We start from the raw sequence: 27,574 nt of genomic DNA, 5'->3' as shown, positions 1-27,574 counted from the left end.
CATCCGAACACCAAGGCCTCAGGATTTATCTCCCCGGCCTCCCCCAGCTGCCCCACCTGCTTCCTCCTCGGGGAGAGCTGCCGTCCAGCGCCGCACGCCCAGGCGCCTCGGCCTTCGCGGCCCGAGTAAACTTTGCCCCAGTGACTCTCGCCCGCGGATCTCCCCACAGGCCCTGTTCTCTGCTTTCCCCACCAGGTCCACCCCTGGACGTAACCCGCCGGGAACACAGCGGGAGCTTGAATATGTGTTGAGTGACAACACGGAGCGGATGCAGCGATCCTGGGGACTTGTGGGCGTGGGGCGGGCGGGGTTGAGGCACAGCAGAGGGACGGCCAGGACGCGGGAGGGGCGGGGCCGAGGCGCGCGGGCCGGCCACGCCCCCAGGCCGGCGGAACCTTGGGCGCGTGGGTCGGAGCCGCCCGGAGGATTGAGGGAAGGGCGCCCGGCGCTGCCGGAAGGAGCGCGCGCTGCTTAACCTCGCGACCGGCGCTTGAGAACTGGGGAGTTGTCATGGAGCGCTCTGAGCCGGACGCTGCCGACGACAACGCCATGGACTCGTTCCTAGAAAAGTTCCAGAGCCAGCCTTACCGTGGCGGCTTCCACGAGGACCAGTGGGAGGAGGTGGGCGTCCCAGGGGGGTCTCTGCGCGCGTTTGGGGTCGTCGTCCCGACCCCTGAGGCTCCCTGGTTTGGGGTGACTCTCTCACGCCCAGATCTCTGTTGCTGCCGGCAGATGGGTGGTTTGTAGTAGAGTGTAAAAAACAGGCCTCGAGGTTGTGAGAAGTCTAAAGCCGTTGGTACGTTAGCGAGTCCCGGGTTTGGGGTCAGGTCTATGACACACCCCCCGCAGCTCTGATAGTGGGTAAGGTACTTAGCATTCTGATTTCGTTTCCTTTTCTATAAAATTGCTCTCCCTAGAGCACTAATCGTCTAGGCTTGTGGCAGAGATGAAATGAGATGGCGGGTGTGTAAGTGCACCCAGAGTGGCAGCCACTAACACCTATAGGATATGAGACTCGATAGGATCGTAGATTAGGTTATTCCTTACACGCTCTTTTTTTTTTTTTAAGGTTTATTTATTTGAAAGGCAGAATTACAGAGAGGCAGAGGTGGGGGGGGGAGAGAGAGAGGGAGAGGTCTTCCACTTGCTGGTTCACTCCTCAGATGACTGCAATGGCCAGAGCTGGGCTGATCTGAAGCCAGAAGCTTCTTCCAGGTCTCCCACATGAGTGCAAGGGTCCAAGGACTTGGGCCATCTTCTACTGCTTTCCCAGGCCATAGCAGAGAACAGGATCAGAAGTGGAGCAGCTGGGACTGGAACTGGCACCCATATGGAATGCCAGCACTGCAGACGGTGGCTGTACCTGCTATGCCAAGTGCTGTTACCATCCATGCTCATTTTACAAAAGGGAAACTGAGGCCTGTGGAGATAGGCAATCATGATGATGTGCTGGCGCCGTGGTTCAGTAGGCTAATCCTCCGCCTGCGGCGCCAGCACCCCGGGTTCTAGTCCCGGTTGGGGCGCCCGTTCTGTCCGGGTTGCTCCTCTTCCAGTCCAGCTCTCTGCTGTGGCCCGGGAAGGCAGTGGAGGATGGCCCAGGTCCTTGGGCCTTGCACCCACATGGGAGACCAGGAGGAAGCACCTGGCTCCTGGCTTTGGATCAGTGCAGAGTGCCGGCCGCTGGCCATAGCGGTCACTTGGGGGGTGAACCAACGGAAAAAGGAAGACCTTTCTCTCTGTCTCTCTCTCTCACTGTCTAACTCTGCCTGTCAAAAAAAAAATTTATTGTGAGAAAGAAAACGTTGATAATGAGTCATGAAATCGCATCTACTAATTGAAGATCTTGTTCATGTCATTCATTCATTTCTTAATGATCTCCAGGAATTTGAAAAGATCCCCCTGTTTATGAAGAAAGCGCCTGCAGAAATTGACCCCAAGGAGAATCCCGACTTGGCTTGCCTGCAGTCAATTATTTTTGATGAGGAGCGATCTCCAGAAGGTATCTTGCATGACTAACCCTTGTTGTGTGTTTCTATGGAGCTGAAATAAAGTGTGAGTCAGAAAGTTCTTAAAGATGACAAGTAGTTGCCTGAGCTAACTTGTCACATTTCATCCCACTCATACGTCTTTGGATGCCTACTAGGTGTTGGGGATACAGAGACAAATAAGACATAGTTCCATGACTGGCGCCATGGCTCACTAGGCTAATCCTCCACCTAGCGGCGCCGGCACACCGGATTCTAGTCCCGGTCGGGGCGCCGGATTCTGTCCCGGTTGCCCCTCTTCCAGGCCAGCTCTCTGCTGTGGCCCGGGAAGGCAGTGGAGGATGGCCCAAGTGCTTGGGCCCTGCACCCCATGGGAGACCAGGAGAAGCACCTGGCTCCTGCCATCGGATCAGCGCGGTGCGCCGGTCGCAGCACGCCAGCTGTGGCGGCCATTGGAGGGTGAACCAACGGCAAAAAGGAAGACCTTTCTCTCTGTCTGTCTCTCTCACTATCCACTCTGCCTGTCAAAAAAAAAAAAAAAAGACATAGTTCCTGGCCTCAAAGGACAGGCTCCAGTGAGAAGCCATGTTATCCTGAGGAATCAGGAGAGGTGTGTGTGTGGTCGGTCCGACATGTGGCTGTGTACTCCGACTGTAGGGAGTGCAGTTGGAACACAGAAAGGCAGGAGTAGGTTCACACTGGACCGGAAATCTGAACTGAGTCTTGACAGTTTTGTGGGTTCTTCCTGGTGGGAGGGGATGGGGGACACACAGAATTTTCACTCCACAGAATAAACAAAAACAACTATAGTATCCCCCTCTTTCTTTAGGATAAGTATAGTTCTTTTTTTAATGCTTTTTTTTTTTTTGGAGGTGGGGTAAGCACTTAGTAATTTCCCCTGCCAGGCATTTGAAATTGATTACATCACTAAGTTTGCATGACTTTGTTTCTCCATGTTGACTCCCATTTTTATTGTAACATTAATTTTGGTCAATATTGGGTTTCTTATTTAGGATTATCATGTATTACCTTATTACCTGGTTTAGAAGTGACTTTTGGGGAGCCTTTTTTAAAAAGTAGGAAGTAGTGATTACTTCTCCTCTTCTTTGCAGAACAGGCCAAAACCTATAAGGATGAAGGCAACGATTACTTTAAAGAAAAAGACTACAAGAAAGCTGTGATTTCGTACACGGAAGGTTTGAAGAAGAAATGTGCAGATCCTGATTTGAATGCTGTCCTTTATACGAACCGGGCAGCAGCACAGTACTATCTGGGTAATTTCTTTCATTAGTGAGTGATCTGAAGAATTAACTTACAGTCAGAGCCACTATGAGGGCTAATGGAAAGCTTGAGAGTATCAGAGAAAGAGGTGCTGTTTTTCCCAGAAACCTAAAGATAGTGTATTCTGATTGAGCTCTGACCTTCCAGATAGACGTGGTAAAAAGGAAAGCAGGATGGACTGTATAATTCTTCCTGCCTGAACCCAGATAAGTGACATATCAGTGACCTACAAAGGTCTTTGATACCTGAATCAGTATGATTTGAGATTTTTGAGTCCAAGTTTCTATTCTCTCAAAAATTTTTTTTAGGATTTATTTATTTATGCGAAAGGCAGAGTTAGAGAGAGAGAGAGAGAGAGAGAGAGAGATCTTCCATCTGCTGGTTCACTTCCCAGATGGCTGCAATAGCCAGGGCTGGGCCAGACTAAAGCCGTGAGCCAGGAGTTTCTTCCGCGTCTCCCACATGAGCGCAGGGGCCCAAGCACTTGAGCCATCCTGCGCTGCTTTCCCAGGCACATTAGCAGAGAGCTGTATTGGAAGTGAAGCAGCCAGGGCTCAAAACTATGTGTTAGACCTGTGTTTCTTACCACAGAATGTTCAGGGGACCTAGGTGTGATGTCAGGCATTTCTGAGGGGCTGATAGGGAACAGGGCCTACAGTGTAGACACAGTGAGTCCATGGGACTCATCACCATTTCAGCAGTTTCTCTCCAGCCACAGTGTGCTTGAAGTGGTTTCTCCCTTAGTCTGTTTCATTCTAAGACTTTAAAAAGTCAGAGGGATACAGACCTTATAGATTATTGGGGCCAACTAACCTCTGGTTTAGCATCAGCCCAGAAAAAGTTCTTTTTTTTTTTTTTTTTTTTTTTTTTTGACAGAGTTACAGAGACAGAGAGAAAGGTCTTCCTTTTCCGTTGGTTCACCCCCGAAATGGCTGCTACGGCCAGCGTGCTGTGCCGATCCGGAGCCAGGAGCCAGGTGCCTCCCCCTGTTCTCCCATGTGGGTGCAGGGCCCAAGGACTCAGGCCATCCTCCACTGCATTCCTGGGCCACAGCAGAGAGCTGGACTGGAAGACGAGCAACCGGGAGAGAATCCTGCGCCCCAACTGGGATTAGAACCTGGGGTGCTGGTGCCACAGGCGGAGGATTAGCCTAGTGAGCTGCGGTGCTGGCCCAGAAAAGGTTCTTTTAATTAGTGTCAGAACCTGGACCAGAAACTTGGTCTCTTACTCCTGGGGGAGAGCATTTCCTTCATTCTGTAGAGAAACAGGACTTTGTTCTCTGCTAGGCTCTGGCATTGTAGAAATGAGTAAGTCCTGGCCTGTCTCAAAAGCTGTTTTGTTCTTTTATTTATTCGATCAGGAACTGTGTCTTAAGCTCTTACCTCCTGTTAGATACTATCCTGCAAACAAGAGCTACTTGGTTTCTGATGAGGGGCTTACAGATGTGGTTTATAGGGCTAATAATACCAAAATGCCTTGCAAGAAAAAGGAATGTATGTTTTTTTTTAATTTATTCTACTTTTTTTTTTTTTTTTGACAGGCAGAGTGGATAGTGAGAGAGAGAGACAGAGAGAAAGGTCTTCCTTTGCCGTTGGTTCACCCTCCAATGGCCGCCGCGGCTGGCGTGCTGCGGCCAGCGCACCGCGCTGATCCGATGGCAGGAGCCAGGTGCTTCTCCTGGTCTCCCATGGGGTGCAGGGCCCAAGCACTTGGGCCATCCTCCACTGCACTCCCTGGCCACAGCAGAGAGCTGGCCTGGAAGAGGGGCAACCGGGACAGAATCTGGCACCCCGACCGGGACTAGAATCCGGTGTGCCGGCGCCGCAGGCGGAGGATTAGCCTATTGAACCGTGGTGCCGGCCCTAATTTATTCTACTTCTTTGAAAGGTGGTTACACAGAGAGAGGGAGAGAGGCAGAGAGAGGTCTTCCACTCACTGGTTCACTCCTCAAATGGCTGCAACAGTCAGCACTGGGCCAGGCCAGAGCCAGGAGCCAAGGAGCTTCTTCAGAGTCTTCCATGTTGGTGCAGGGGCCCAAGCACTTGGGCCATCCTCTGCTGCTTTCCCAGGCCGTTAGCAAGGAGCTGGATGGGAAGTGGAACAGCCAGGACTTGAACCAGCTCCCATCTGGGATGCTGGTGTTGCAGGTGGTGGCTTTATCCACTATGCCACAAAGTCGGCCCCTCCAGAAAAAGAAATGTGTGTGTGTGTAATACGAGAGGAGCAGATGTGTGATCATCATACTTTCCTTCATTGATGTGTCACTGGTGCAGCTGGCAAAGCACTGCGTGTTCATTGTCTCACTTGACCTTGTAGCAACTATGTGAGGTAGGTGAGGTTAGTGGCGTATTTCTAGACAATGGATTCAGAAACTGTAGAATAGAATAGTAATTATAGAAAAATAAATTGTCTCTAAGTGTATTTGGTGCTGGGATCAGGATGCAAAGTCACGTTGGCAGTGAAAGAGTTACAATATAGCATACACAGTGTAGAGACAGGGACCATTTCTAGAGTATGCATGAGGTGCACTACTTCAGGCTTCCTGGAGCAAGTGACCCCATAATGAGACTGTAAGAAGAATAGGCATTAATCAGGTAGAAGCAGGTGGTGGAAACATTCCATCAGAAGAGAGCAGTGCTTAGAGAAATTCAGGAAAATCATTGTTGCCAAATAGAAGAGCAAGGTAGGGAGTTGTGAGATCAGCTAGAGAAACTGGCAGGGCTGGGTCATGGAGATCGGTTCCGTGTTGAGGAGTTTGGACTTGGTGCATCGTCAGGGAAGAGCCATTGAAGGCCTTGTTCTGGTGGGTGTCCCATTGCATTTCTGCAGATTTGCAGCGGACCACCTTAGCATGTTGCGGAGCGGGGTGGGGGGTGGATTTGAAGAGGAAAACCTTGAGGAAAGCAGTGGCAGAGAGGATGCAGATAAAAGATGGATTTGGGAGAAGTGACATTGGTCAAAGCGGTTGGGCATGTTGAATTAGGGAGGGATTGGGGATGACTTCCTGGTTTCCAGTGGGAAGAGAGTATACCGCCGCTAGAAATAGGGAGTCTAGAGGGAGCAGCTTTTAGGAAGTCAGGGTGGGCATGAGTGATATTATTAAGTTTCTTTGGGACATGTCAGGTTTGAGGTACCTATGAGCTGTCATGATGGAGAGTCCAGAATGCACCTGGATGGACTGATGGGAAACGTAAGGGAAAGGCTTGGCCTGGAGATGGTGAAGCCTAGTGGCCAGAAACTTCCCAGGGAAGGTACACGGGGAGAAAGAACAGTGGCAGATGGAGGCCAGGCTGTGACAATAAAGTTAAGCTTCCGCCTGCAATGCCGAAATCTCATAGGGACACCGGTTCAAGTCCCAGCCCTCCGTATCTGATTCAGTTCTCTGCTAATGTTCCTGGAAAAGCAGTGGAAGATGACCCAAGTCATTGGGCTCCTGCACCCATGTGGGAGACCAGGAAGAAGCTCCTGGCTTCTGGCTCCTGGCTTTGGATTGGCCCAGTCCCAGGTTGTGGCCATCTGGGGAGTGAACCAGTGGATGGAAAATCTCTCTCTCCTTTTTTCTTTGTATCTCTACCTTTCAGATAAATAAATAAATCTTAAAAAAAAAAAAAAAAAAAAAAGAACAGTGGCTGAACAAACTATAGGAATCGCCAACAGGGAAGTGGTGGATGAAGTGGCCCAAAAGAGAGATTGATCAGGAAGAGTTGAGGCAACCTGGAAAATACTGTATCAAAATACTATGTGTAAAGAACAGATCTCAAGGAAAAGTCACTACCGCAGAGAGGGTGACTAAATGGTTTCCCATCTGATTGTATCCAGATGATGATTGTGAGTATTTTTGTAAAACTGGCCCTGGGCTGCCAGTCTTGCTTATCTTGTGAATGTAGTTCTGCTCTTTATTGTACAGGGTGCATGACCGTAACTTCATATGCATGGATGTCTGCTTTTGAAACCCGAGACTGTAGGGCAGGTGTTTGGTGCAGCGGTAAGATGCTGCTTAGGCTGCCTGCATCCTGTTATCAGAGTGGCTGCGTTCCAATTCCAGCTTCCTGGGAGGCAGCAGTGCCTGTTCAAGCACTTGGGTCCATACCACCCATGTGGGAGACCTAGGTTGAGTTCCAGGCTCCTAGGCCCAGGCCCAGCTGTTGCAGGCATTTGGGAAGTGAACCCGTGGAAGAAAGATCTGTCTTTTTTTCTCTGTCTCCCTGCTTTTCAAGTGAAAAAAATTTTTTTAATTAAAAAATATCTAGGACTGTTAGCTGTTGAGTTGGACATACGCGTATTTTGGTAACTTTTATTAAAAAAGTAATACAGAGGCAGCTCTTTGGTGTAGCTTTTATGACACTGCTTGGAGGATAGCACTGTGGTGCAGTGGGTTGGGCCACGACCTGCAGTGCAGGCATCCCATATGGGTGCTGACACAAGACCTGGCTGCTCCACTTCCAATTCAGCTCTCTGCTAATGGCCTGGAAAAGCAGTAGAAGATGGCCCAAGTCCTTGGGCTCCTGCACCCATGTGGGAGACTTAGAGGAAGTTCCTGGCTTTGGTGTGGCACAGCCCAGGTCATTACGGCTGTTTAGGGAGAGAACCAGTGGATAGAAGATCTCTGTCTGTCCTCTCTCTGTAACTCTGCTTGCAGACTAATAAATAAATCTTATAAAACAATGCTGCTTGGGATGGCCACCCGCCCATATTGGCATGCCTGTTCTAGTCCTAGTGCCTCTGCTTCCAGCTGCTTCCAATCCAGTTTCTTACTAATGCTTACGCTGGGAAGCAAGAGGTGATGGCTCAAGTACTTGAGTCCCTGCCAGTCACCTAGGAGACCTGGACTGAGTTCTGGGCTCCTGGCTTTGGCCTGCTCAGCTCTGGCCGTCTTTGGCATTTGGGGAGTGAATCAGCAGATGGAACGATCTCTCTGTCTACCTTTCAGATGGAATGAAAATAAGTAAATGAAAATTCAGAAGTAATGTTTATTGTAACAACTTTGAAAAATACAGAAAGGTTTTAAAAAAAAAAGTAAAATCACCCATAATCCCACAAACAGGTGGCCACTGTGCATTCATTGTAGATATTTCTGGCCATATTTATTTAAATTTGGTCTTGGTTTGCACCATAGTTATTTAGGTTAAGTTGTCAAGTAGTTCTGTAAGGCTTGTTAGGAAAACATTAGTCCTGGCTGGCGCTGTGGCGTAGCAGGTAAAGCTGCCGCCTGCGGTGCCGGCATTCCATATGGGTGCTGGTTCGAGTCCCAACTGCTCCACTTCCTATCCAGCTCTCTGCTATGGCCTGAGAAAGTAGTAGAAGATGGCCCAAGCCCTGGGCCCCTGCACCCACATGGGAGACCTGGAAGAAGCTCCTGGCTCCTGACTTCGGATCAGCACAACTCCAGCCATTGCGGCCATCTGGGGAGTGAACTAGCAGATGGAAGACCTCTCTCTGTCTGCCTCTCCTTCTCTCTCTCTGTAACTCTTTCAAGTGAAATAAATAAATCTTTAAAAAAAAAAAAAAAAGGAAAACATCAGTCCCCTGACTGGCTCTCCTACCATTTCCCTCCACCCAGGGACATGCACACCCAACTGTTTAGCTCTCTCTTTTCATATATACTATCAGATAGTAAATAACAGATTTTTATTTTTTTAATTTTTTAAAAATTTATTATTTGAAAGTCAGAGTTACACAATGAGAGAAAGAGAGGTAGAGAGAGGGAGAGAGAGAGAGAGAGAGAGGTCTTCCATCTGCTGGTTCACTCCCCAATTGGCTGCAGTGACTGGAGCTATGCTCATCCGAAGCCAGGAGCCAGGAGCTTCTTCCAGGTCTCCCATGTTGGTGCAGGGGCCCAGGGACTTGGGCCATCCTGTACTACTTTCCCAGGCCTTAGCAGAGAGCTGGATCTGAAGTGGAGCAGTCGGGACTTGAACCAGTACCCATATGGAATGCCGGCACTGCAGGCAGTGGTTTTACCTGCTACACCACAGCACGGCCCCAATAACAGATTTTCAATGCTGCTACTTTGATTTTTCGGTTTGGGGCATTATCCATTTGTTGATTCCCACTGTGGAAGTGAGCACTTTGCTCTGACCATTGCCACCACAGTTGCACACCCACCCTTCCACCCTGCCCTCATGTATATGTGGTCTTGTGTGTTTTTATTATTAATATTATTTTTAAAGATTTTTTTCATTTGAAAGGCAGAATTATAAAGATAAAGGGTGACAGAGAGAGAGAGTCAGACTTCCATTAGCAGGTTCACTCTCTGAATGGCCAGGCTGAAGCCAGGAGCCTGGAACCCCTTCTGGTCTCCCACATGGGTGCAGGGGCCCCAACACTTGGGGCAGCTTCTGCTGCTTTCCCAGGTGCATTAGCAGGGAGCTGGATCAGAAGCAGAACAGCCGGAACTCACACAGGTGCCTATATGGGAAGCCGGCATCACAGGTGGTGGCTTAACCTGCTGCACCACAACGCTGGCCCTGAATGTTTTTATTATTACGACTAGGTAAATATTATTCACAGCTGAGCCATGTTGACTGTTTCAATCATTTTCTTTCTTTAAAATAAACAAAACCTGTGCTTTTCTTAAGTTAATCTGTGTCCTGATGAGTACATTTCTTGGTTTTCATTGTGCTGATTATCACTGACTGAGCCCTGTGCTTCCCCCCTATTTCTCATTCCCTGCCTCATCAAGTGCTCTACTGGTTTTGCCTTATTGATGACGTCTCTGGAGCCTTCTGACCTGGTCCGGTCTGGACTGGTTGCCCCTGTGCTGGGGCACGTCTGTTGTCCTGGGATCACCCCTCTCCTTCATGGGGGATTTCAGTCGCTTCCCTCTAGTGTTTGATCCCAGTGTCCTGGCTCCTGCACTTCTCTCCTTGGGGTACTCGGTGTTTTGGTGGAACACATTTCTTGAGCGGCTGCCTGAGAAGGGAGACGTTAGTAGATTCTCTGAAACCTTGTGTGTCTGAACATACTTTATTTGACTCTCACACTTCACTGATATTCGGCTGGGTACAGACTTCTCAGTTGGGAATCGTTTTCCTTCACAATGTATAGTACTTGGATACATAGTGTTTTCTAACTTCCAGTATTGCTGTTAAGAAGCCTGGAACTATTCTGATTCCTGATCGTTTGAATGGCATTCTCTTTTTTTCTCTTGAGGCTTCTAGGATTTTCTTTCTTATCCCCAATGTGCTGAAATTTCACAACCTTGTGCCATGGTAGGGTCCTGTGTGCTGGTTAGTCAGGGAACCCTTTCTGTATGGAAACTTGTGTGTCTCTGAAATTTCCTGAAATTCTTAAACTTTTTTTTGTGTGTGTGTGTGTGGAAATCCTGGCTGCTGGTGTTTTGGGAACCAAGTAGTGGAAGAGAGCTAAGGGCTTGATATTTAGAATTTCTTTACTGACTCACCATTGTACCTGGGGTCACAGTGCAGAGGCCTCTGTCTACTGACTGCATAGTAAACCGCCAGTGTGCCACGGGAGGAGGGGCACTGCAGCAGAGGCGTATGGAACACGGGCGTGTGGGTGCTGCTGGGGTAGGTTTTCAGCCCGCTTCCCGGGGCACCCAGTGCTGTCGGGCCGAGCACTTTGTAGTGCCTGCAGTACAACTCTGGAGCTTGTGTTCTGTGTTCTTTGTGGGTTTGTGGCTTTTTGAGGGGAGGGACACAGGCTGCGTTAAATGTCTGTTTTTTTTTTTTTTTTTTTTTTTTTTTGGACAGGCAGAGTGGACAGTGAGAGAGAGAGACAGAGAGAAAGGTCTTCCTTTGCCGTTGGTTCACCCTCCAATGGCCGGCGCGCTGTGGCCGGCGCATCGCACTGATCCGATGGCAGGAGCCAGGTACTTTTCCTGGTCTCCCATGGGGTGCAGGGCCCAAGGACTTGGGCCATCCTCCACTGCACTCCCTGGCCACAGCAGAGAGCTGGCCTGGAAGAGGGGCAACCAGGACAGAATCCGACGCCCCGACCGGGACTAGAACCCGGTGTGCCAGCGCCGCAAGGCGGAGGATTAGCCTAGTGAGCTGCGGCGCCGGCCAAATGTCTGTTTTAAGGCTGCTGCATTTAACCAGAAGTCCTTGCATCCCCTTAAGATGCATTTTTCCCCACATAGTTGAGATCATGCTGTTCTTCCAATTTTGTATTCAGTTTTATTTTATAAGTTTCACCTGTCATTAAAAGTGATTTGTGCATATTGTTTTAATAGTTAAAGTTGCCTCATGTGAACACACCACTATTTATGCTATTTGCTTTGCTATTTACTACTGATGGGTATATAAGCTGCTTTTAGTTTTCTGTTTTTCTTTTTTTGAAGATTTATTTTATTTATTTGAAAGGCAGAGTTACGGGGGCGGGGGGAGATAGAGAGAGAGATCACCCATCTGCTGGTTCACTCCTCAAATGGCTGTAATGACTGGGGCTGGGCCAGGCTGAAGCCTGGAGCCAGGAGCTTTATTTGCATCTTCCAGTTGACTCAGGGGCCCAAGAACTTGGGCCATCCTCGGCTGCTTCCCCAGGCACATTAACAGAGAGCTGGATCTGAAGTGGAGCAGTCAGGAGTTGAACCAGCTCCCATATGGGATGTGAGCGTTGCAGGTGGCAGGTTTACCTGCTGTGCCACAGTGCCACTCTTTCATTTTTAGTCTTTTTAAAAAATGCAGAAATGAACAAAGATTGTCATGAAGTTATTCCAGTAATTCTGTTTATTCTTTAGATGAAAGCAGGATTTGGCAAACTGTGACTTGCAGGCCATGTCTGGCTCCTGGCTCGCTGTGAACTAAAAATGTTTTTTAGTTTTGTTTTTTTAAGATTTATTTATTTATTTAAAATTGAAAGGCAGAGACACAGTGAGAGAAGGCGAGAGAGAGAATCTTCTATGCACTGGTTCACTCCCCAAATGACTTAATGTTGGGCTGGGCCTGGCTGAAGCCAGGGACCAGGAGCTTCTTTCGGATCTCCCACGTGGAGTGGGAGTGGAGTGGGTGCAGGGTCCCAAGTACTTGGACTATCTTCCACTGCTTTCCCAGGCACGTTAGCAGGAAGCTGGATGGGAAGTAGGTCAGCCATATAGGATGCTGTCATTGCAGGTGGAGCTTAACCTTCTGTGCCTCAGTGCCAGCCTCTTTTTCACTTTTTAAAAGGATTATTAAAAAGGAAGGGGGAGCAGATATTTGGCCTAGTGGATAATATGCTGCTTGGGATGCCCATATCCCATATCAGAGTGTTTGAGTTCAAGTCTTGGCCTCATTTCTTTTTTTTTTTTTTAATATTTATTTATTTATTTGGAAGTCAGAGTTACACAGAGAAGAGAGGCAGAGAGAAAGAGTCTTCCATCCGCTGGTTCACTCCCCAATTGGCCGCAACGACCGGAGCTGCGCCAATCCGAAGACAGGGGCCTCTTCCGGGTCTCCCATGTGGGTGCAGGGGCCCAAGGACTTGAGCCATCTTCCACTGCTTTCCCAGGCCATAGCAGAGAGCTGGATGGGAAGTGGGGCAGTCAGGACTAGAACTGGTGCCCATATAGGATGCTGGCACTTCAGGCTAGGTTATTAACCTGCTGCTCCACAGCGCCGGCCCCTTGGCCTCACTTCAATTCCAGTTTCTTGCTAGTGCGCACCCTGGGAGGCAGCAGGTGATGACTTCTGTGCTTTGGTTCCTGTCACCTATGTGAGAGACCCAGATTTAATTTCTGGCTCCTGGCTTTGGCCTGGCCTAGCCCATCTGTTGTGGCCACTTGGGGAGTGAACCAGTGGATAGGAACTCTCTGCCTGCCTGCCTGCCTCCTTCTCTCTGCATTGTAAATAAAATAAATAGGTTAATTAATTAAAAAAAAAAAACAGGAATATGCAATGGACCACATGTGGCCTGCAAAGCTTGAAATGTTTGCTCTCTGGCTCTTTACAGAAAAATTTTACTGACCTTTGGGCTAGAGTTTTGGAAGTGAATTTGATTGGTAAATACTAAACCATTAAATCGTCTTTATATTAGAAAGTGGAAGTCTACTTCATGCCCTCTTCCCAGGTTGGATAACTGGTGTGTGTGTGTGTGTGTGTGTGTGTGTATTTGAGAGGGAGAGAGAGAGGTCGAGGGGGAGGGAGAGATTGCATTATTTTAAAAAAATGCACATGTAGACAGACACATGTATGTATATATTTAGTTTGTTTTACAAAAGTAGGCTCTTGTTAAATACATGGAAACACCACTTAAAACAGTGTAGCACAGACATCCTACCATGCCTCCTACATGCAGACCTGTTTCATTCTTTTTTTAACTAATGCTGTGTTTAATATGCTTTTATATTTATTCTTGCATATCTGTACAAGTGTTTTTAAGGATAATTTCCTAGAAGAAAATTGTGTCAGCATATATGTACAAAGTGCTGGCTAATTTGCTCTAGATCTAATTTACCCTAAGTGGCCTTTTTTAGATCTTCACTGGATGTTGTTTAAGTTTCGCTGATTTCATATCGGTCATTTGGATTTCCTAATCATTAGTGGTGGTGGACAGTTTTCCACATGTGCTGTTTACAGTTCTGTGTATTGCCTGAGGTTGTAAATTTCTCAGAGGCTCTTGTTGAGCACAATCAAATTTTTTCAAGAGCCTGATTTCTATTTCTCCAAGATTGAACAAGAGTGTCTTTGTCATTACAAACTTTTGGAAACATTTGATCTCAAAACTTGTCTCTCTCACTAAATGGTGTTTCTGTAGGCAATTTTCGCTCTGCTCTCAATGATGTGACAGCTGCCAGAAAGTTGAAACCTTGCCACCTCAAAGCAATAATAAGAGGTAAGTGTCACAGAACTACAGTGTGATTGTCATTGTGGGACAGGTGGCACTCGCACCAAAAATTGACATTTAAGCACTGCTATTAAGGTTTCAGGATACTAATGAAGTTGCCTTGTGTTTGCAATCTTGATATTAACTCCCTGCTCTTTATCAATAGCATATGCCACTTTAAAAATAATTTCTCATACAGTGAGCTAACCCTTTATGTTTTAAGACTTTGTAGAGAAATTGAAATTCCTCATTTTAAATTAATAAGGAATAAAATTAATTAAACAAAGCAGCTCCAAAAGCCACATTCTGATTTTTTTCCAAATTAGCTGATTGAAAGGCGAGATCTTCAAATGCCACGTTAATGTTAATTAAAAGATAAGTTATGGGACCTTTGCTGATAACTCTAATGCTGAGATGTTCCCCGATTATTTTTTCCTCTCAGAGTCTGACCTTTCTATGTAATAATAGTGCTTTTATTACTTTTATACTTCACCTTCTCTTTGAGATGCTCAGAGGTGCTTTGCAAACTTTAATTTATTCATCACATATTAATCTTCCTTACATCTCCACGGACCAGCTTAAAAGGCTTTATCGAAGTTAAGCCTCTTTAGATGTTCCTAGTTAGGGGCTGGTAAGTGGTTCCATGTCCCTCAGCTCTAGGGAGGGGCGGTGCTGATTAAAGCTTGCCAGATGCATTGAGTGTGGCCCCGTGGAACGCAGTCTGAGTCTGTAGTCCTTGATTCAGCTTCGGTTTTATCTCACTTTGTGATCTTGGCAAGACACTCAGTCTTACTTTGCTTATCTCTGGAAGATGGGCTAGGTTCTAACTCAAGTCTAAGCCCATACAGTTATATTTTTAATTATGTGGAAAGTGCAAAGAGGCTAACCAGAGAAAAATTAACCTTAATAGGAAGGAGAGGCAGCTTGACTTGGTAGCCATAAAGCACAGCATTAAGATAGACTTTGTCTTGCTGCTACCTTGATGAATTTGCTCAGGCAAATTCTGCTTTGTTTCTCTTGAAAAGTCATCTGAGATGGGCTTTACTTTTGCTGCTTGCATATAGAAACCTGAAGTGAGGGGCGTTGAGCCTGTTGTTTAGGGTCTAGCTGGTGAACGACAGGACTGGGTTTCCAGCCCAGATCTGTCTCCAAAGCCTGTGGTCTTTGCCTCCCAGCTGCAGCCTTCACCACTTTGAGAGTTGTTAATGCCAGGGACAGTTACAGGCATTTAGAGCTGAATGGGTCCTGGGTGTCCTTGTGATCTGGGACACGGAAAAATTCTTCCCTGTCTGGGAACTGTGGTATAAGGGGCTTTATCTTCCATTTTCCCTTCAGAGTGGCCGCTGGTGGCTGGTAGGGGTGGGAGGTCCTGCTCAAGGCAGGCTTTTTCCATGTGTATTGTTACTGGATCCTAAGGATTTTGGGTTCTGCAGGTGCCTTATGCCATCTGGAACTGAAACACTTTGCTGAGGCTGTGAACTGGTGCGATGAGGGGCTGCAGATAGATGCCAAAGAGAAGAAGCTTCTGGAAGTGAGGGCCAAAGCAGACAAGCTGAAGGTTGGTGACTGTTAGCAGCCAATTGGCATTGCTAATTACCATTAATTAGCCTTCTCCAGATTGTGTTTTGTAGGTCACTGTAAACTATTGTCATCTGATTCTCTGGTGGTTTCCTGGAAGCCCACTCATAGACTATATAACCTAACTTGTGGCTCACCCAGTGTGAAAAGCTTGTTCACACAGGCTGAGGAGAAAGGCGAGGTAGGAGGAAGTGGGGTTGTTTGTCAGAAACAGTTGGAACGATTGTTTTAAGATGGCGGCTCGCTGAGACAGTGGATAACAGTTTGGGGGAAACAATAGGCTTACTGGAAAGCTTAAAAGAAAAAGCTGGGAAACGAGATTCTTTAGTGACTGAAAAGTTCCAGGATTCTTGGGAATCTCTGAATTGCCAATTAATTTTATGTTACACTGAATTTCGTTTCAATTAAGATTTCAAGTATATATACATATATATATACTAACCATAAATTTATCACAAATGGGATTTACTGAAAAATAAAAACTTCTGCTCTACAAAAGACATTGTTAAGAAAACTAAAATGCAGGCCACTGAGTGGGAGAAAATAATTGTAATCTGTATATCTGACAAAGGATTTATATCCAGAATGCATAAAGGAATCAATTCCATACAAAAAGGACAAACTAAAATTTAAAAATTTTATGGCAAAATGTACAAATATTTCTCAAAAGAAAATTTACAATAAGGACATGAAAACATGTATAACATAGTTAATCATCAGGGATGTGCACATTAAACCTCAGTGGGATCCCAATTCACAGCCACTAAAAGTGGTTAAAGTTTTAGAAGGACTGATACAGCAACTTTGTTGAAGGCGTGCAGTAGCTGCAACTCTCCTGCATTGCCAATGGGATGGAAGATGGTGCTGCCACTTTGGAAATCAGTTTTGCAGTTTTGTACACCTATCCTGTGACCTCACAATTTCGCTTCAAGGTATTTACTTAAAGGAGATGCAGACAATGTTCACAAAATACTTGTGTGAGATTTGTAGCCTGTTCTCTTTATCACAACCCAGAAATAACTCTTGGGTCTAGCAACAAGGGAGTGATCAGCGAATAGTGGTATATTCATGCCATGAAATATTACTTGGCAATCAAAAGACACTTATCTTTTTGATGGGAGGGGGAAGGAAACATGAAGGAGGTTTCTTTTTTTTTTTTTTTTGACAGGCAGAGTGGACAGTGAGAGAGAGAGACAGAGAGAAAGGTCTTCCTTTTGCCGTTGGTTCACCTGCCAATGGCCGCCGCGGCCGGTGCACCGCGCTGATCCGATGGCAGGAGCCAGGTACTTATCCTGGTCTCCCATGGGGTGCAGGGCCCAAGGACTTGGGCCATCCTCCACTGCACTCCCTGGCCACAGCAGAGAGCTGGCCTGGAAGAGGAGCAACCGGGACAGAATCCGACGCCCCGACCGGGACTAGAACCCGGTGTGCCGGCGCCGCAAGGCGGAGGATTAGCCTAGTGAGCCGTGGCGCCAGCCTGAAGGAGGTTTCTAAGGTAGAAATGTTCTCTGTTGATTGCCATGTTGTAGACTCAAGTGTATACAAACTCATCCAACTGTACTTAAAACTGTTCTGTAAATCATACCTCAACAACATTGGATTTTAAAAAAAAGCATACCCCAGTTTCAGGTTCTGAATGGGTGGACATTTCATTTTTGGGGGCCTGCTGAAACCCCAAATTCCACATGAGATAGCAGGAAGCTGTATATACCCACTTGCATCCTGTACATCAGAGTGAAAAGAACCTGGGACAGAGGGACAGTGTCTAAGCTGTCCTTCTTAGTCATCTATCCTCATCATTCTTTGATGTGGAGCAGACACCATAGGCAGGTCTAGCTCAGCTGGGAGGCAGAATTGGACGTGATCCTACAAGTTCCTTGTCGTGAGTCACCCTTGAAAGTGTGACCAAACTCCCTGGCCTCAGGAAGGATTTGTACAGCTCTCCCTTGGCACACTGGATCAGCGAGGGAATGGCCAAGAAGTGTCAGCTTGTATCCCTGAAAGGGTTACTTTTTTACAAGAAAGGAACTGTGTTGGCTCTTGGGGAGAAGAGGAGGGATGTTTCAGGGCATTCATTAGAGCAGGAGTCACAAACTGACCCGTCAACCAAATCCAGTAATTTTTGTATATTTTGTGAACTAAGTATGTTTGCACATTTATAAAATGGTAATAAGCTAGCAAAACCAGATAATATGCCACAGAGACTATATGCAACCCAAAAAGCCTGAAATAATTGTGACCTGACCCTGCATAGAAGAAAATGTTTGCTGACTCCTATCAATTCACAGTTCTGAGAGTAAGAGCAAGATCAGTTATATCTCGGGCAGATTGAGTAGGTGGATGGTCCCTTTCTCTTGTGGATTATAGTTGCACAAAAGGCAGTGCCTCTGATAGCTTCTTGCCCTGGGTTTTTCTAGTGTTGTCCTGTTGTCTAGCCACAACAGAGAAGTTCTGGTTCACCATAGTGTACTTGTGTATCCTGGTGCCAATCCTTCGGTGGAGAATGCTCTTTCTCTTTTATTGCACTCTGTTCACACTACCAGAGTAATGTGCAACACACCTCTTCACTGGTCTGTACCCCAGTAGGTTCTGAACTCTTGGGTGCAGGGACTAGGTATAAATTTACACTGCTTCTAGACCCGACAACCTAGGGTAACCTAAACGTGTGCTTTGTAGTTTGTTGAGCTGGCATCCCTTGGCACAGGAGCATGTGTTGGCTGGATACCAGAGGTAGTAGGTTGGGAGCCGGCTCCCTGGAGCTGATGGGTCGGATCTCTTTCAGCGAACTGAACAAAGGGATATGAGGAAGGCCAAGTTGAAAGAGAAGAAGGAACAGACTCAGAATGAGGCTTTGCTGCAGGCCGTCAAGGTAAGTTCTCAATGCTTGGGCCCCTGCAGCCCTGCTGACCCCCTCAGTACTCCTGCAGAGCCTGTTGGGAACCTCTGCTGGGATGCTTCACCTGAATGGATGTGCTTGTTTTTTCCTGCTTTCATGCCGCAGTGGGACAAAGTTCCTGAGTTCAGTGAACTGTGTGGATGTGCTGGTCTCAGGAACGCACACTGAACACTTGCTCCAAGTTCAGCCTCGCCTCACTTACTCATCATGCGGCCGTCTGAACGAGGTCTTGCTCCTCTTTTCCTAGGTGATGAAATAGGGTCAGAGGGAGGAAGCCTCATGCAGCAAATGCGTGGCAGAGCCAGGTCTTGCTCTTCACCACAGTGCTGTACTGCCTCCTGAGAAAGGCTGAATTTTAGGACTTTGCGCCTCAAACTATGAGCGCAAAACTCTGCCTCGCCTTCCCTGTCTCTCATGCATTTTGAAATGGATGCCATCTATCCAAGGCTGCTTTAACTCGATGCCCGGCAAGTCACCTATCTGAACTTGCCTGCCCTTCACAGGGAGAGGATATGTGCTGGGAGATTGTGCAGTAGGTTTTTGATTTCACCCTTTGTTCAGCTAAATTGTACATCCATTTGAGTCACTTGTTGACTTTGAGAACTAAACACTACTGAGCTGGGCTCAGGACAGGCAGCTGTTTACGTGAACCAGGTAGCACGAGCTTAAACAACCCGTACTGCAGACTTTCCATCTAATCCTCATTCACCATATGGGACTTGGTCATTTTCTTAAATGAAGGATATTGGAATGCTCAGACATTTGCATACGACTTAAAATAATTTTTTTAGCTCTTCTTGAGTCCAACCCTGCATTTTAGACTTTCATTTGATTTACTCTTAACAGTGCACAAAGCCATGCAAGCTGTGTTTTACTGATGGGTAAAGACATGTGTCAGCAAACCATTGCAACACAGCCCTGCCTGTCTGTATATTATCTATTGCTGCATTCACACTAGGGTGGCAGAGGTGATTAGCTAATTTCAGCAGAGACCATCTGCCCCCACCCTTTAGGAGAAAGTTTGGCCACCCCTGATTTAGGGGCTATCATCAAAGGTCATTCCGAATGGATGTGGTTTCCCTTTGTACTCTAACTTAGGAAGCCCCACATGCATACATGAAAGGTGACCCTGTACTTCAGACCCTTGATTTAGCTCATCCCCCTGAGATAGGATTAAGTTAATGCACGGTACTCGTATCCCATGGCCTGGCTGAACTGAAGTGTCTGGCATTTCTGTAGAGCCACACTCTGGCTCTTCTCCATGCCTTTGTGCGTGCTGTAGAATGCTCTACCTGCCCCCTAGAGCTTTCTGCTTGGCAAGGTCTTTGAACATTTCCCAGTCACCTGCAGCCCCCAAGCTAACTAACTATCCTACTGTCTGCAGTTCTTGTAGCTCAACTCCTTACCTTATCTAATTATCCCCGTAGCTATCTCCCAACTAGTGGAGGCCTGAGGACTGGGCCCCATGTCTAGCTCATCTCTGTGACACTGGGTCTGGCACACGGTAGTGAAGGTGAGTTAAACAAGTGGTGCCTCCTGTGTGCTAGGCCTCAGGGATAGTGAAGATGAATCGTGTGGAGCTGGCCCTCAAAGAGCTCAAATTGGTAGGCTTTCCCAATTTCAGTGACGTGGGTTTGCAGCCTCCTACATAATAAAGTGTGTGTGTGTGTGTATGTATATTTATGTCTTTAACCTAGGCTAGGAACATCAGGCTGGTTTCTGAAGCTGTGAATCAGGATGAAGATTCGGCCTCAGAAGGCCCAGGGGAGATTTTCCTGGATGGACTCAGCTCTGAGAACCCCTACGGAGCCCGGCTGAGTTTAGATGACCAGGGCAGGCTGAGCTGGCCCGTGCTCCTTCTGTATCCCGAGCATGCCCAGTCGGACTTCATCTCTGCTTTTCACGAGGATTCCAGGTACTTCCTTGCCCGTGAGCCTTCTGCTCTTTCATGCTCTCTTGGCGACAGACACAGGTGGATTTTTGGTTGAGGAGGGGAAAGAAGAGTTCAGAGGGTCTCAGTCTGGCTTGATGTCACCTCTCCACCCTTCCACCCTTAGCTGACTGAACTGCAGTGACAGATGCAGTCTCCTTTTGAGCTGCCTGTGCCAGTGACACTCAGTATTGTGTTTGCCCGAGAGTGGCACACTCTGCTGGTGAGATAGGAAGTCATTTTAGATTGTGTGTGCACAGTCATTTAAGTTTATTCGTTAGGAAAAACATAACTTGCAGTTTTAATGTATTACTTCATAGGGTTAATGCTTAGAGCATGGCTAATGTAAGACATATTTCTTAAGTCTGTCCACTTATATAAAATTATGTTATACTCTGACAAGTAATACACATATGAGAATACTTTTGAAAGGTCCTGGAACATGGAATTAAAAGATATGTTTATTTTGTTGCAAAAATTGATGTATTATTTATTTGAAAGAGCAATAAAAAGAGAATTTGTTCACTGGTTCACTCCCCAAATGGGGCTGGGCCATGCTGAAGTCCGGAGCCAGGAACTCCATTCAGGTCTCCCACATGGGAGGCAGGGACCCAAATACTTGAGCCATCACCTGCTGCCTCTTAGGGCAGGAAGCTGGATTGGAAGTGGAGGTGGGCTCAATTCTAGGCACTCCAGTAGGGATTAACCTGCTGTGCCACAATACCTGTCCCAAGTGTAAAAATTTTGGAAATTCAGACAGTTTTTTCATAATACTGATTTTCCATAAACTTTTAAAAGACCCGTAATACCTTCTTTGGGCACTGCTATCAAAATGGATTAAGCCTGCATTTCACATTGCACATTCTTGGTTTCTCTGTGAATTACGTCTGGGGACTGATGTGGGAAAACAGACTATGAGTTATTGAAGCTCAAAAAGTCCATGTTACATCCTTAGGTTTATTGACCACCTGATGGTGATGTTTGGTGAAACGCCCTCTTGGGACTTGGAGCAAAAATACTGCCCTGCTAATTTAGAGGTAAGGTGTCTTCCTGACCCAGAACTTCGTGCTCCTTGAACAGTAACTCCTCATTTCCCCCGGCCCGGTGCCTGACAACCACTGTGCTACTTTCTGTCACTCTGAATTTGATTCCTATAGGTCCCTCAAAAGAGGGGAGTCATGCAGTATTTGTCTTTTTGTGTCTGGCTTGTTACTTCACTTAGCGTAGGGTCTTCAGGGCTCACACACACTGTGGTGTGTGTTGGAATTTCCTTTCTGAGGTGGAATACTGTTCCACTGTGGCATGTAAAGCACCCACAGGTAACTTACAGCATCAAGAACTGATCAGCCTGTAATCATCTGGGAGCAGGACGCCAGCTGAATGTGACCCGTCGGCCCTGAGTATTTCAGTGAGTGCCTACAAACAAGGGTGTTTCCCTCACCATCCTCGAGTGGCCCTCGGAGTTAGGAAGCTAATGTTGGCATACTGCCCGTGAAGCCCTCAGACTCATTCAGGCTTCATAAATTGTCCTAGTCCCGTTGTTCATTGCAGAAGGACCTGTTCAGAATCGCGCACTGTTAGTGACCACAGCCCTCCGGTTCCCTTCAGTGTGGAAGAGTTCCTTGGTCTCTCCTCCACTTGCGCGGTCTCCACAACTTTGGCGGCTGTAGGCGATAGACTCTGTGGGATGTTGGTCAGCGTGGGCTTGTCTGTCTCCATGTGACCGATCGGGATAGGCTGTGGTTGGCAGGAATACCACGGAGAGGAGGCTGTATTCCCTCGCATCCCATCAGGTGGTACGGGATTTCCACGTGCCCCATGACTGGTGCCAGCACTCTGGTCGCCGGCGGAGGTGGGGCCTACGAAGCTGCTCTGCCATATTTACTCCTTCCCCTTCAGATTAGTGATGGTTTTGAGGGAGGTTCTTTGAAATGATGTGAGTAGCCATCGTTCATCAGACCCTCAACAGTTGTTTACGTCAGTGACTTTATTCCGTGAGTTATGCTCTCTTACTAGGCTTGTGGATTTTGTGCTCACATCATCCCGGGTTAGGCCAGTGGGAACCCCTTGCAGTTTGTTTCTGTGTCCTGTGGGCTGGTCTGCACTGGGAAGCACTTGTCTCCTGCACAGGATGGACTGGAGTTAGGTTGTGCTTGCCTGCCCGGATTTGCAGCCAGCCGTTTCTTCCAAGGAGTCCTGGTTGTTAGTGGAGAATGGTGCTTAGGATGCAAGATCTCTGTGCAGCAGGCCTGTTGCTTAACGCTAAGGATGGCCTCACTGTTCAAGTGCCTTCTCAGTGCCTCACAGCTTAGGGGCAGAGAGAGAGAGAGAGAGAGAGAGTGTGTGTGTGTGTGTGTGTGTGTGTGTGTAAATAGCTGAGGTCTCACTGGCCTTTCTGATTCTTCTTTTTCAAAAAATTTATTTGAAAGGCAGAGAGACAGAGAGACAGACAGCCTGAGAGAGATCACCCTTCCCCTGGTTCACAACAGCTGGGGCTGTTGGCGGGAACTTAGTACAGGTCTCCTGTGTGGATGGCAACGACCCAACTACCTGCCTCCCAGGACGTGCGTTAGCAGGAAGCTGGGAATTGGGAGTGGAGCCAGGACTCAAACCCAGGCACTTTGATGTGCAGAGTGGGCATCCCAGCCAGTGTCTAAACTGTGGGCCACATGCCCACTCTGGCATCTCCAGTTTAATCCAACACTGCAGGATTTTTCTCCCTTTCTGTGTTTGTACCAGTGCCTTCGTGATTCCTGATCTATTTGTGTTTGCCCCATCACTCTCCTAGTGTCACATTGGCCCTTCGTCCACGCAGCACCTTCCACACCCTTCTTGGACTCTTGTCTCCCCATGTTAGGGTGCCCCAGCCTGGGTGCCTTCCTCAGTCTAGCGGACCAGACCCCAGCACCCCACAATATCAGCCACCCAGCATGACTGTCCTCATCCTGCTGCCAGGAGGTTGCCCTCTCCCTGGTTGGACCCTGATACCCTATACTGGATGTCCCCAGGCATGGTTACCCCCTCAGCCCTCTTGGGCTCTGATGCCCACCCTGGAAGCCCTCTTCACGCTGCTCAAGCTGGCGGCTCCCAGTATGGATGTCCTGTTCTGCTGGTCCCACTCTGACACCCTCCCACCATGGCCAGTCCCGTGTGCAGATGGCCTCCTGCTCTGCACGGGCCTTGACCCCCTGCCAGACCCCTTCCCCCCTACTCAGGTGCTTCCTCTGCTCTGGGCCACACGGCTTCTTCTCCCCACACCTAAGGCTCTAGGACAGGCAGGTGACCTAGGCCTGGGCATGGGTCTTAGCTCCTCTGTTTACTCTCGGTGACGCTGGCGAGATGTTTCCCTTCTCAGCCATGGCTGTGTCATTGGAAAACTTTTCTTCCTGAGGGGGCGTTCAGCTTGCAGCACCTGAAGGGGCCTCGTGCTGCGGAAGCCCCTGGCTGTGTGACTTTTCCCGCTGCTAATCTTGCAGGTCTACTTTGAGGACGAGGACAGGGCAGAGCTCTACCGGGTACCTCCCAAGAGCACCCTGCTGCAGGTGCTGCAGCACCCCAGGTGAGTGACCCTCAGGGCTGAAGGGACCTGGGAAGACGCTCAGGCCCCATCCCAGACATCTGGCCAGCTTCTCGTTCTACCCCTGTGTGCTCTCCCTTCTGCCCTGGCACAGACAGCAACCACAGACTGCCCCGGACCATTGGCCAATCAGGCTGCAGTGTGATGCCAGCCCAGATGAAGTGGAGGGGGCTGGTGTGAGCAGAGAACAGCTGCCTGCTTCGTACCCGAGACCGCTGGGCCGAGCCTCCTCTTCCTGGTTGTAGCCGCGTCCCTTGAGGTTGCCGCAGGAACGTGCCTTGTTGAGGGAGGGCAGAGCCGCCCTCCTTTTCTGGCTCAGGGGCGGGGCTGTCTGCTCAGCTCTAGGCTGGGACGGTTTCTCCCAGGTTTGACAGCTGACTGTCACACGGAGCAGCGGCCAAGGTGCTTTTCAGCTGCGTGGGGCAGTCCCGCCGTAAGGGGGCAACTCAGCCACGAGCGGGGGCTGCAAGCTGGGTTTGGCGCTTGTTCCCCTCGGCAGCTTTGGGCATTCTGGGTTCCCTAACTTTGGGCAAAGCAAATGCTTCCAGCCCCCCAGTCTTAGGGAAGGAGGGGAGTGTGGTGCGGCAGGGGATGAGGCTGAGTCGTTCACTGGGAGCACGCACCAGAGCCTCGAATGCCCCGCCAAGGAGCTTGAAGGTCATCTTCACAGGGCTGTGTGGGGTCGTGGGGTGTTTAGGTCAAGTGTAGAATGGTAGGTGGGTCGGGAGCTCCATGGTGAGGCCTGAGGTCGTTGGGTGGGGAAGAGAGGGCTGGACTGCAGAGGGGAGAGAGGCGGTGGGGGTGGGAGCAGGGGAGGCGCCGGCTGATGGGTTCGCATGTCCAGCTGCCGCTGCTTTGGCTTGGTGGGCAGGCGGGGAAGGTTTCTCAGATCTGATCAGCACCTCTCTTGGTGGTATTTTCTCCTTCTGGTCCCAGGTCTCTTCTGCTAGTTACAGTCATTTTTTCAGCTGCTCATTTTCTCCATTGTAAGCAAATTACTGAGAATTCTTTAAAGGCCTGAGGTTCATCCTACCCCATCTCCAAAACATGAAGAGAGATCTAAACAGAGAACAGACTGATCTGTGGAGGAAACTCAGTGCATGCTGTTGGCAGTGATCGCTTTTTAAGTTACTAACACAGGCAAGAGGCTCCCCAGCATGAGTTTCTGGAGGCTCTAGACCCTAACTTGAGTGGAGCCTGCTCACAACTAAGCCCACTGGGCAGGCCCGGAGGCCCAGACCTGCCCGCCTTGCTGTGTTAGCTCTCTGCTGTAGCAGCAGCAGACTGCACCTTCTGGCTTTGGCCCCCGCACCCTCACCCTTCCCCAGATTAAAGCCAAGTTCAGACATGGCATCTGCCAAGGATCTTTTCCTGATTTGCTTCCCCATAGAGGGAATTGTGCCTCCTGGGGTTAACACTGTAGTTCACAGAGGCGTCTACAGTTGTGCATTGCTGTCGTTAATTGGTTCCTTATCTCCCTCCCCCCAGGACTGAGCTTGAGGGCAAGGACAGTGTTCTTGTTTGTTCATTTGTTAATCTCGGTGTTGCAGCACGGGGCCTGGCCTGCCCTGCACACTCAGTGTTGAATGCATGAGTGAAAGCCTGCTTGGGTGTCACGGACACACAGGATGCTGAGGGCTGCCAGCAGGGATCCAGCTAAGTTGTAAAGGAGGATGTCATGCTCATTTGCCAGGTTTACAACCAACCAAACCAGCAAACATGCCACACTTGCCTTCTCGCCTCCAGCGGTCCACCTTGAGTGTTGCGGGGAAGGCCATGGGTGATAAAGATTGTAATTCAGCTAAGCCCCTTTCTTGTGTTGGGTTCACCGCAGGTACTTTTTAAAAGCCCTGACACCAGCATTTCTGGTGTTTGTTGGATCCTCTCCATTTTGCAAGAATTACCTCCGAGGGAGGAAGGTGCACCAGGTCAAGTGACCCAGCCCGGCAGTGGAGCCAGGCACCCTGGATCTCTGCGCTCGCCTTCCTCAGCCTGGAACTGGTTGCACCTGAATCAGCCGGACACACGCTTCGAGGCCTGCGCTCTGTGTCTCTCACCCTGGGGACAGTCCGTCCTGGCATCGTGATAGGGGTGGAGCTGCAGCCTCTCTGCCAAACTATTGACAGAACTCTGTGCCTTGGTCCTGGCGTCCTTGGACTCCATCTCTGAGGGGACCCTCTGCAGCAGTGGTCACGCCGCTGTGGAGACTGACTCAGGATCCCGTGTTGAAGTACCATGACACCTCAGGGAAGCTGCCCCCCGAGCTGCCTGCAGGCCGCGAGACCTGGCCCTGATCATTTCTTGAGCACGGAGAAGGCTGTGTAGGGGCTCTGTGGAAGCCTTGGACTGAGATGGGGCTGCCCCATCTTTCTGCTCTAAAGACCGTATGGACCAGGATCCTTGGCACCCCTGGGAAGTGTGCCCATTTCCCTGATCTTTGCAGTGAAGAGAACTGGACAGACTTAAGCACTGGCCTCTGAGTTCCTGCCCAGCTTTTACATTTTAGGATTTTATGTCTTTTAAGCTAAAAACCGTTTTGCCTGTGGTCATGGTCATGGGTTGCATTTCTGTCTGCAGCCGTCTGTTCCTTCCTGGAGGATTTTATTCACCCTCGTGTAGTCCCCGGGGCTCCTGCAGTGTCCACTCCCCCCACCAGAGGGAGTGTTCTTGCCTACCTCACGTGTAGAGGGCTGCTGGCCCTGCCAAGTCCACACCAGCTAGAGTGTTTCTGTGGTGGGCTCGTGCTGGTGCCCTCTGCCCTGTGCACGTTTCCCACATAGGGGCTGTACCTTCAGCTGGGTGCCACAGTGGATCTGAGCTGCAGCAGTGGCCTGCAGCCACTGGGTGTGGTATGAGCGAGAAGTTAATAAGCACTGAGATCTGGGGGTTGTTTGTTACTATAGCAAATCTGACTAAAACATCATTAAACTCAAACCAGCTGCCTGCCTTAAGATGGGCTAAGTAGGGGGTTTCTGTTACGTATGTTTGGGGAAGAGAAATTGGCTGTGGAATATTTACCAAGAACCATGCAGCTGGCCTTTAGGCACAGGGCCCTGCCAGTCCAGCCTCCCCGAGCCTGATTTTGGCCACACTTGGGCCTTTTCTCTCACTGCCTGGCTAGGGCCTCCTCACCTGTCTCCCTTTGTAAAATTGAAAGACGCAGGGGCTGGCATCGTGGTGCAGCAGGTTTAAGCCTCTGCCTGCAACACTGGATACTGGCATCCCATCGTGGAGTGCCAATTTGAGTCCTGGCTGCTCCAATTCTGATCCAGCTCCCTACTAATGAGCGTGGGAAAAGAGTGGAAGATGGCCCAAGTACTTGAACTTCTGCCACCCAAGTGGGAGACCTGGATGGAGTTCCAGGCTCCTGGTTTTGGCTTGGCTCAGTCCCAGCTGTTAAGGACATTTGGGAAGTAAATCAGTAGATAAGAGACCTTTGTGTCTCCCTCTCTCTGTCACTCTGCCTTTCAAATAAAATTTTTTTAAGATACACAGAGAAAGAGAGTTCCCATCTGCTGACTTACTCCCTAAATGCCCACAGTGGCTGGCCGACTGGGGCTGGA

At 48.8% G+C, this 27,574-nt stretch overlaps 1 protein-coding gene across 3 annotated transcripts; it reads left to right on the top strand.

Moving 5' to 3' along the window:
* The first annotated feature begins 361 nt into the window (after positions 1 to 361).
* TTC4 (tetratricopeptide repeat domain 4) lies at positions 362 to 26,566 on the top strand. 3 transcript variants are annotated; one of them, XM_070078457.2, is made up of 10 exons: positions 362 to 621; positions 1,882 to 1,999; positions 3,098 to 3,259; positions 13,962 to 14,039; positions 15,464 to 15,588; positions 18,391 to 18,477; positions 20,202 to 20,419; positions 21,390 to 21,471; positions 23,911 to 23,993; positions 25,846 to 26,566. In XM_070078457.2, exons 1-10 carry the CDS (start codon positions 511 to 513, stop codon positions 25,946 to 25,948), a joined length of 1,167 nt encoding a protein of 388 aa, XP_069934558.2. In that variant the 5' UTR covers positions 362 to 510; the 3' UTR covers positions 25,949 to 26,566. The 3 variants fall into 3 exon arrangements, with proteins under 3 accessions (XP_069934558.2, XP_069934559.2, XP_089193487.1); XM_089337361.1 differs by having other exon boundaries at positions 425 to 621; positions 15,464 to 16,540; XM_070078458.2 differs by lacking the exon at positions 3,098 to 3,259 and having other exon boundaries at positions 387 to 621.
* Positions 26,567 to 27,574: the final 1,008 nt, after the last annotated feature.

This window comes from Oryctolagus cuniculus, chromosome 7, assembly GCF_051225735.1.
Source record: "Oryctolagus cuniculus isolate XC-2025 breed Fujian yellow rabbit chromosome 7, ASM5122573v1, whole genome shotgun sequence".
NCBI classification, from domain to species: domain Eukaryota; kingdom Metazoa; phylum Chordata; class Mammalia; order Lagomorpha; family Leporidae; genus Oryctolagus; species Oryctolagus cuniculus.
Note: the sequence above shows the minus strand (reverse complement) of the source record. Positions and strands in the feature narration are given on the sequence as shown.

Bases quoted from the DNA above. Each gene is read 5' to 3' on its own strand.
- TTC4 (XM_070078457.2), top strand. From the start codon at position 511: ATGGAGCGCTCTGAGCCGGACGCTGCCGACGACAACGCCATGGACTCG. The intron at 20,420-21,389 runs GTACTTCCTTGC...TTACATCCTTAG, and splicing joins GCTTTTCACGAGGATTCCAG to GTTTATTGACCACCTGATGG. The intron at 21,472-23,910 runs GTAAGGTGTCTT...CTAATCTTGCAG, and splicing joins ACTGCCCTGCTAATTTAGAG to GTCTACTTTGAGGACGAGGA.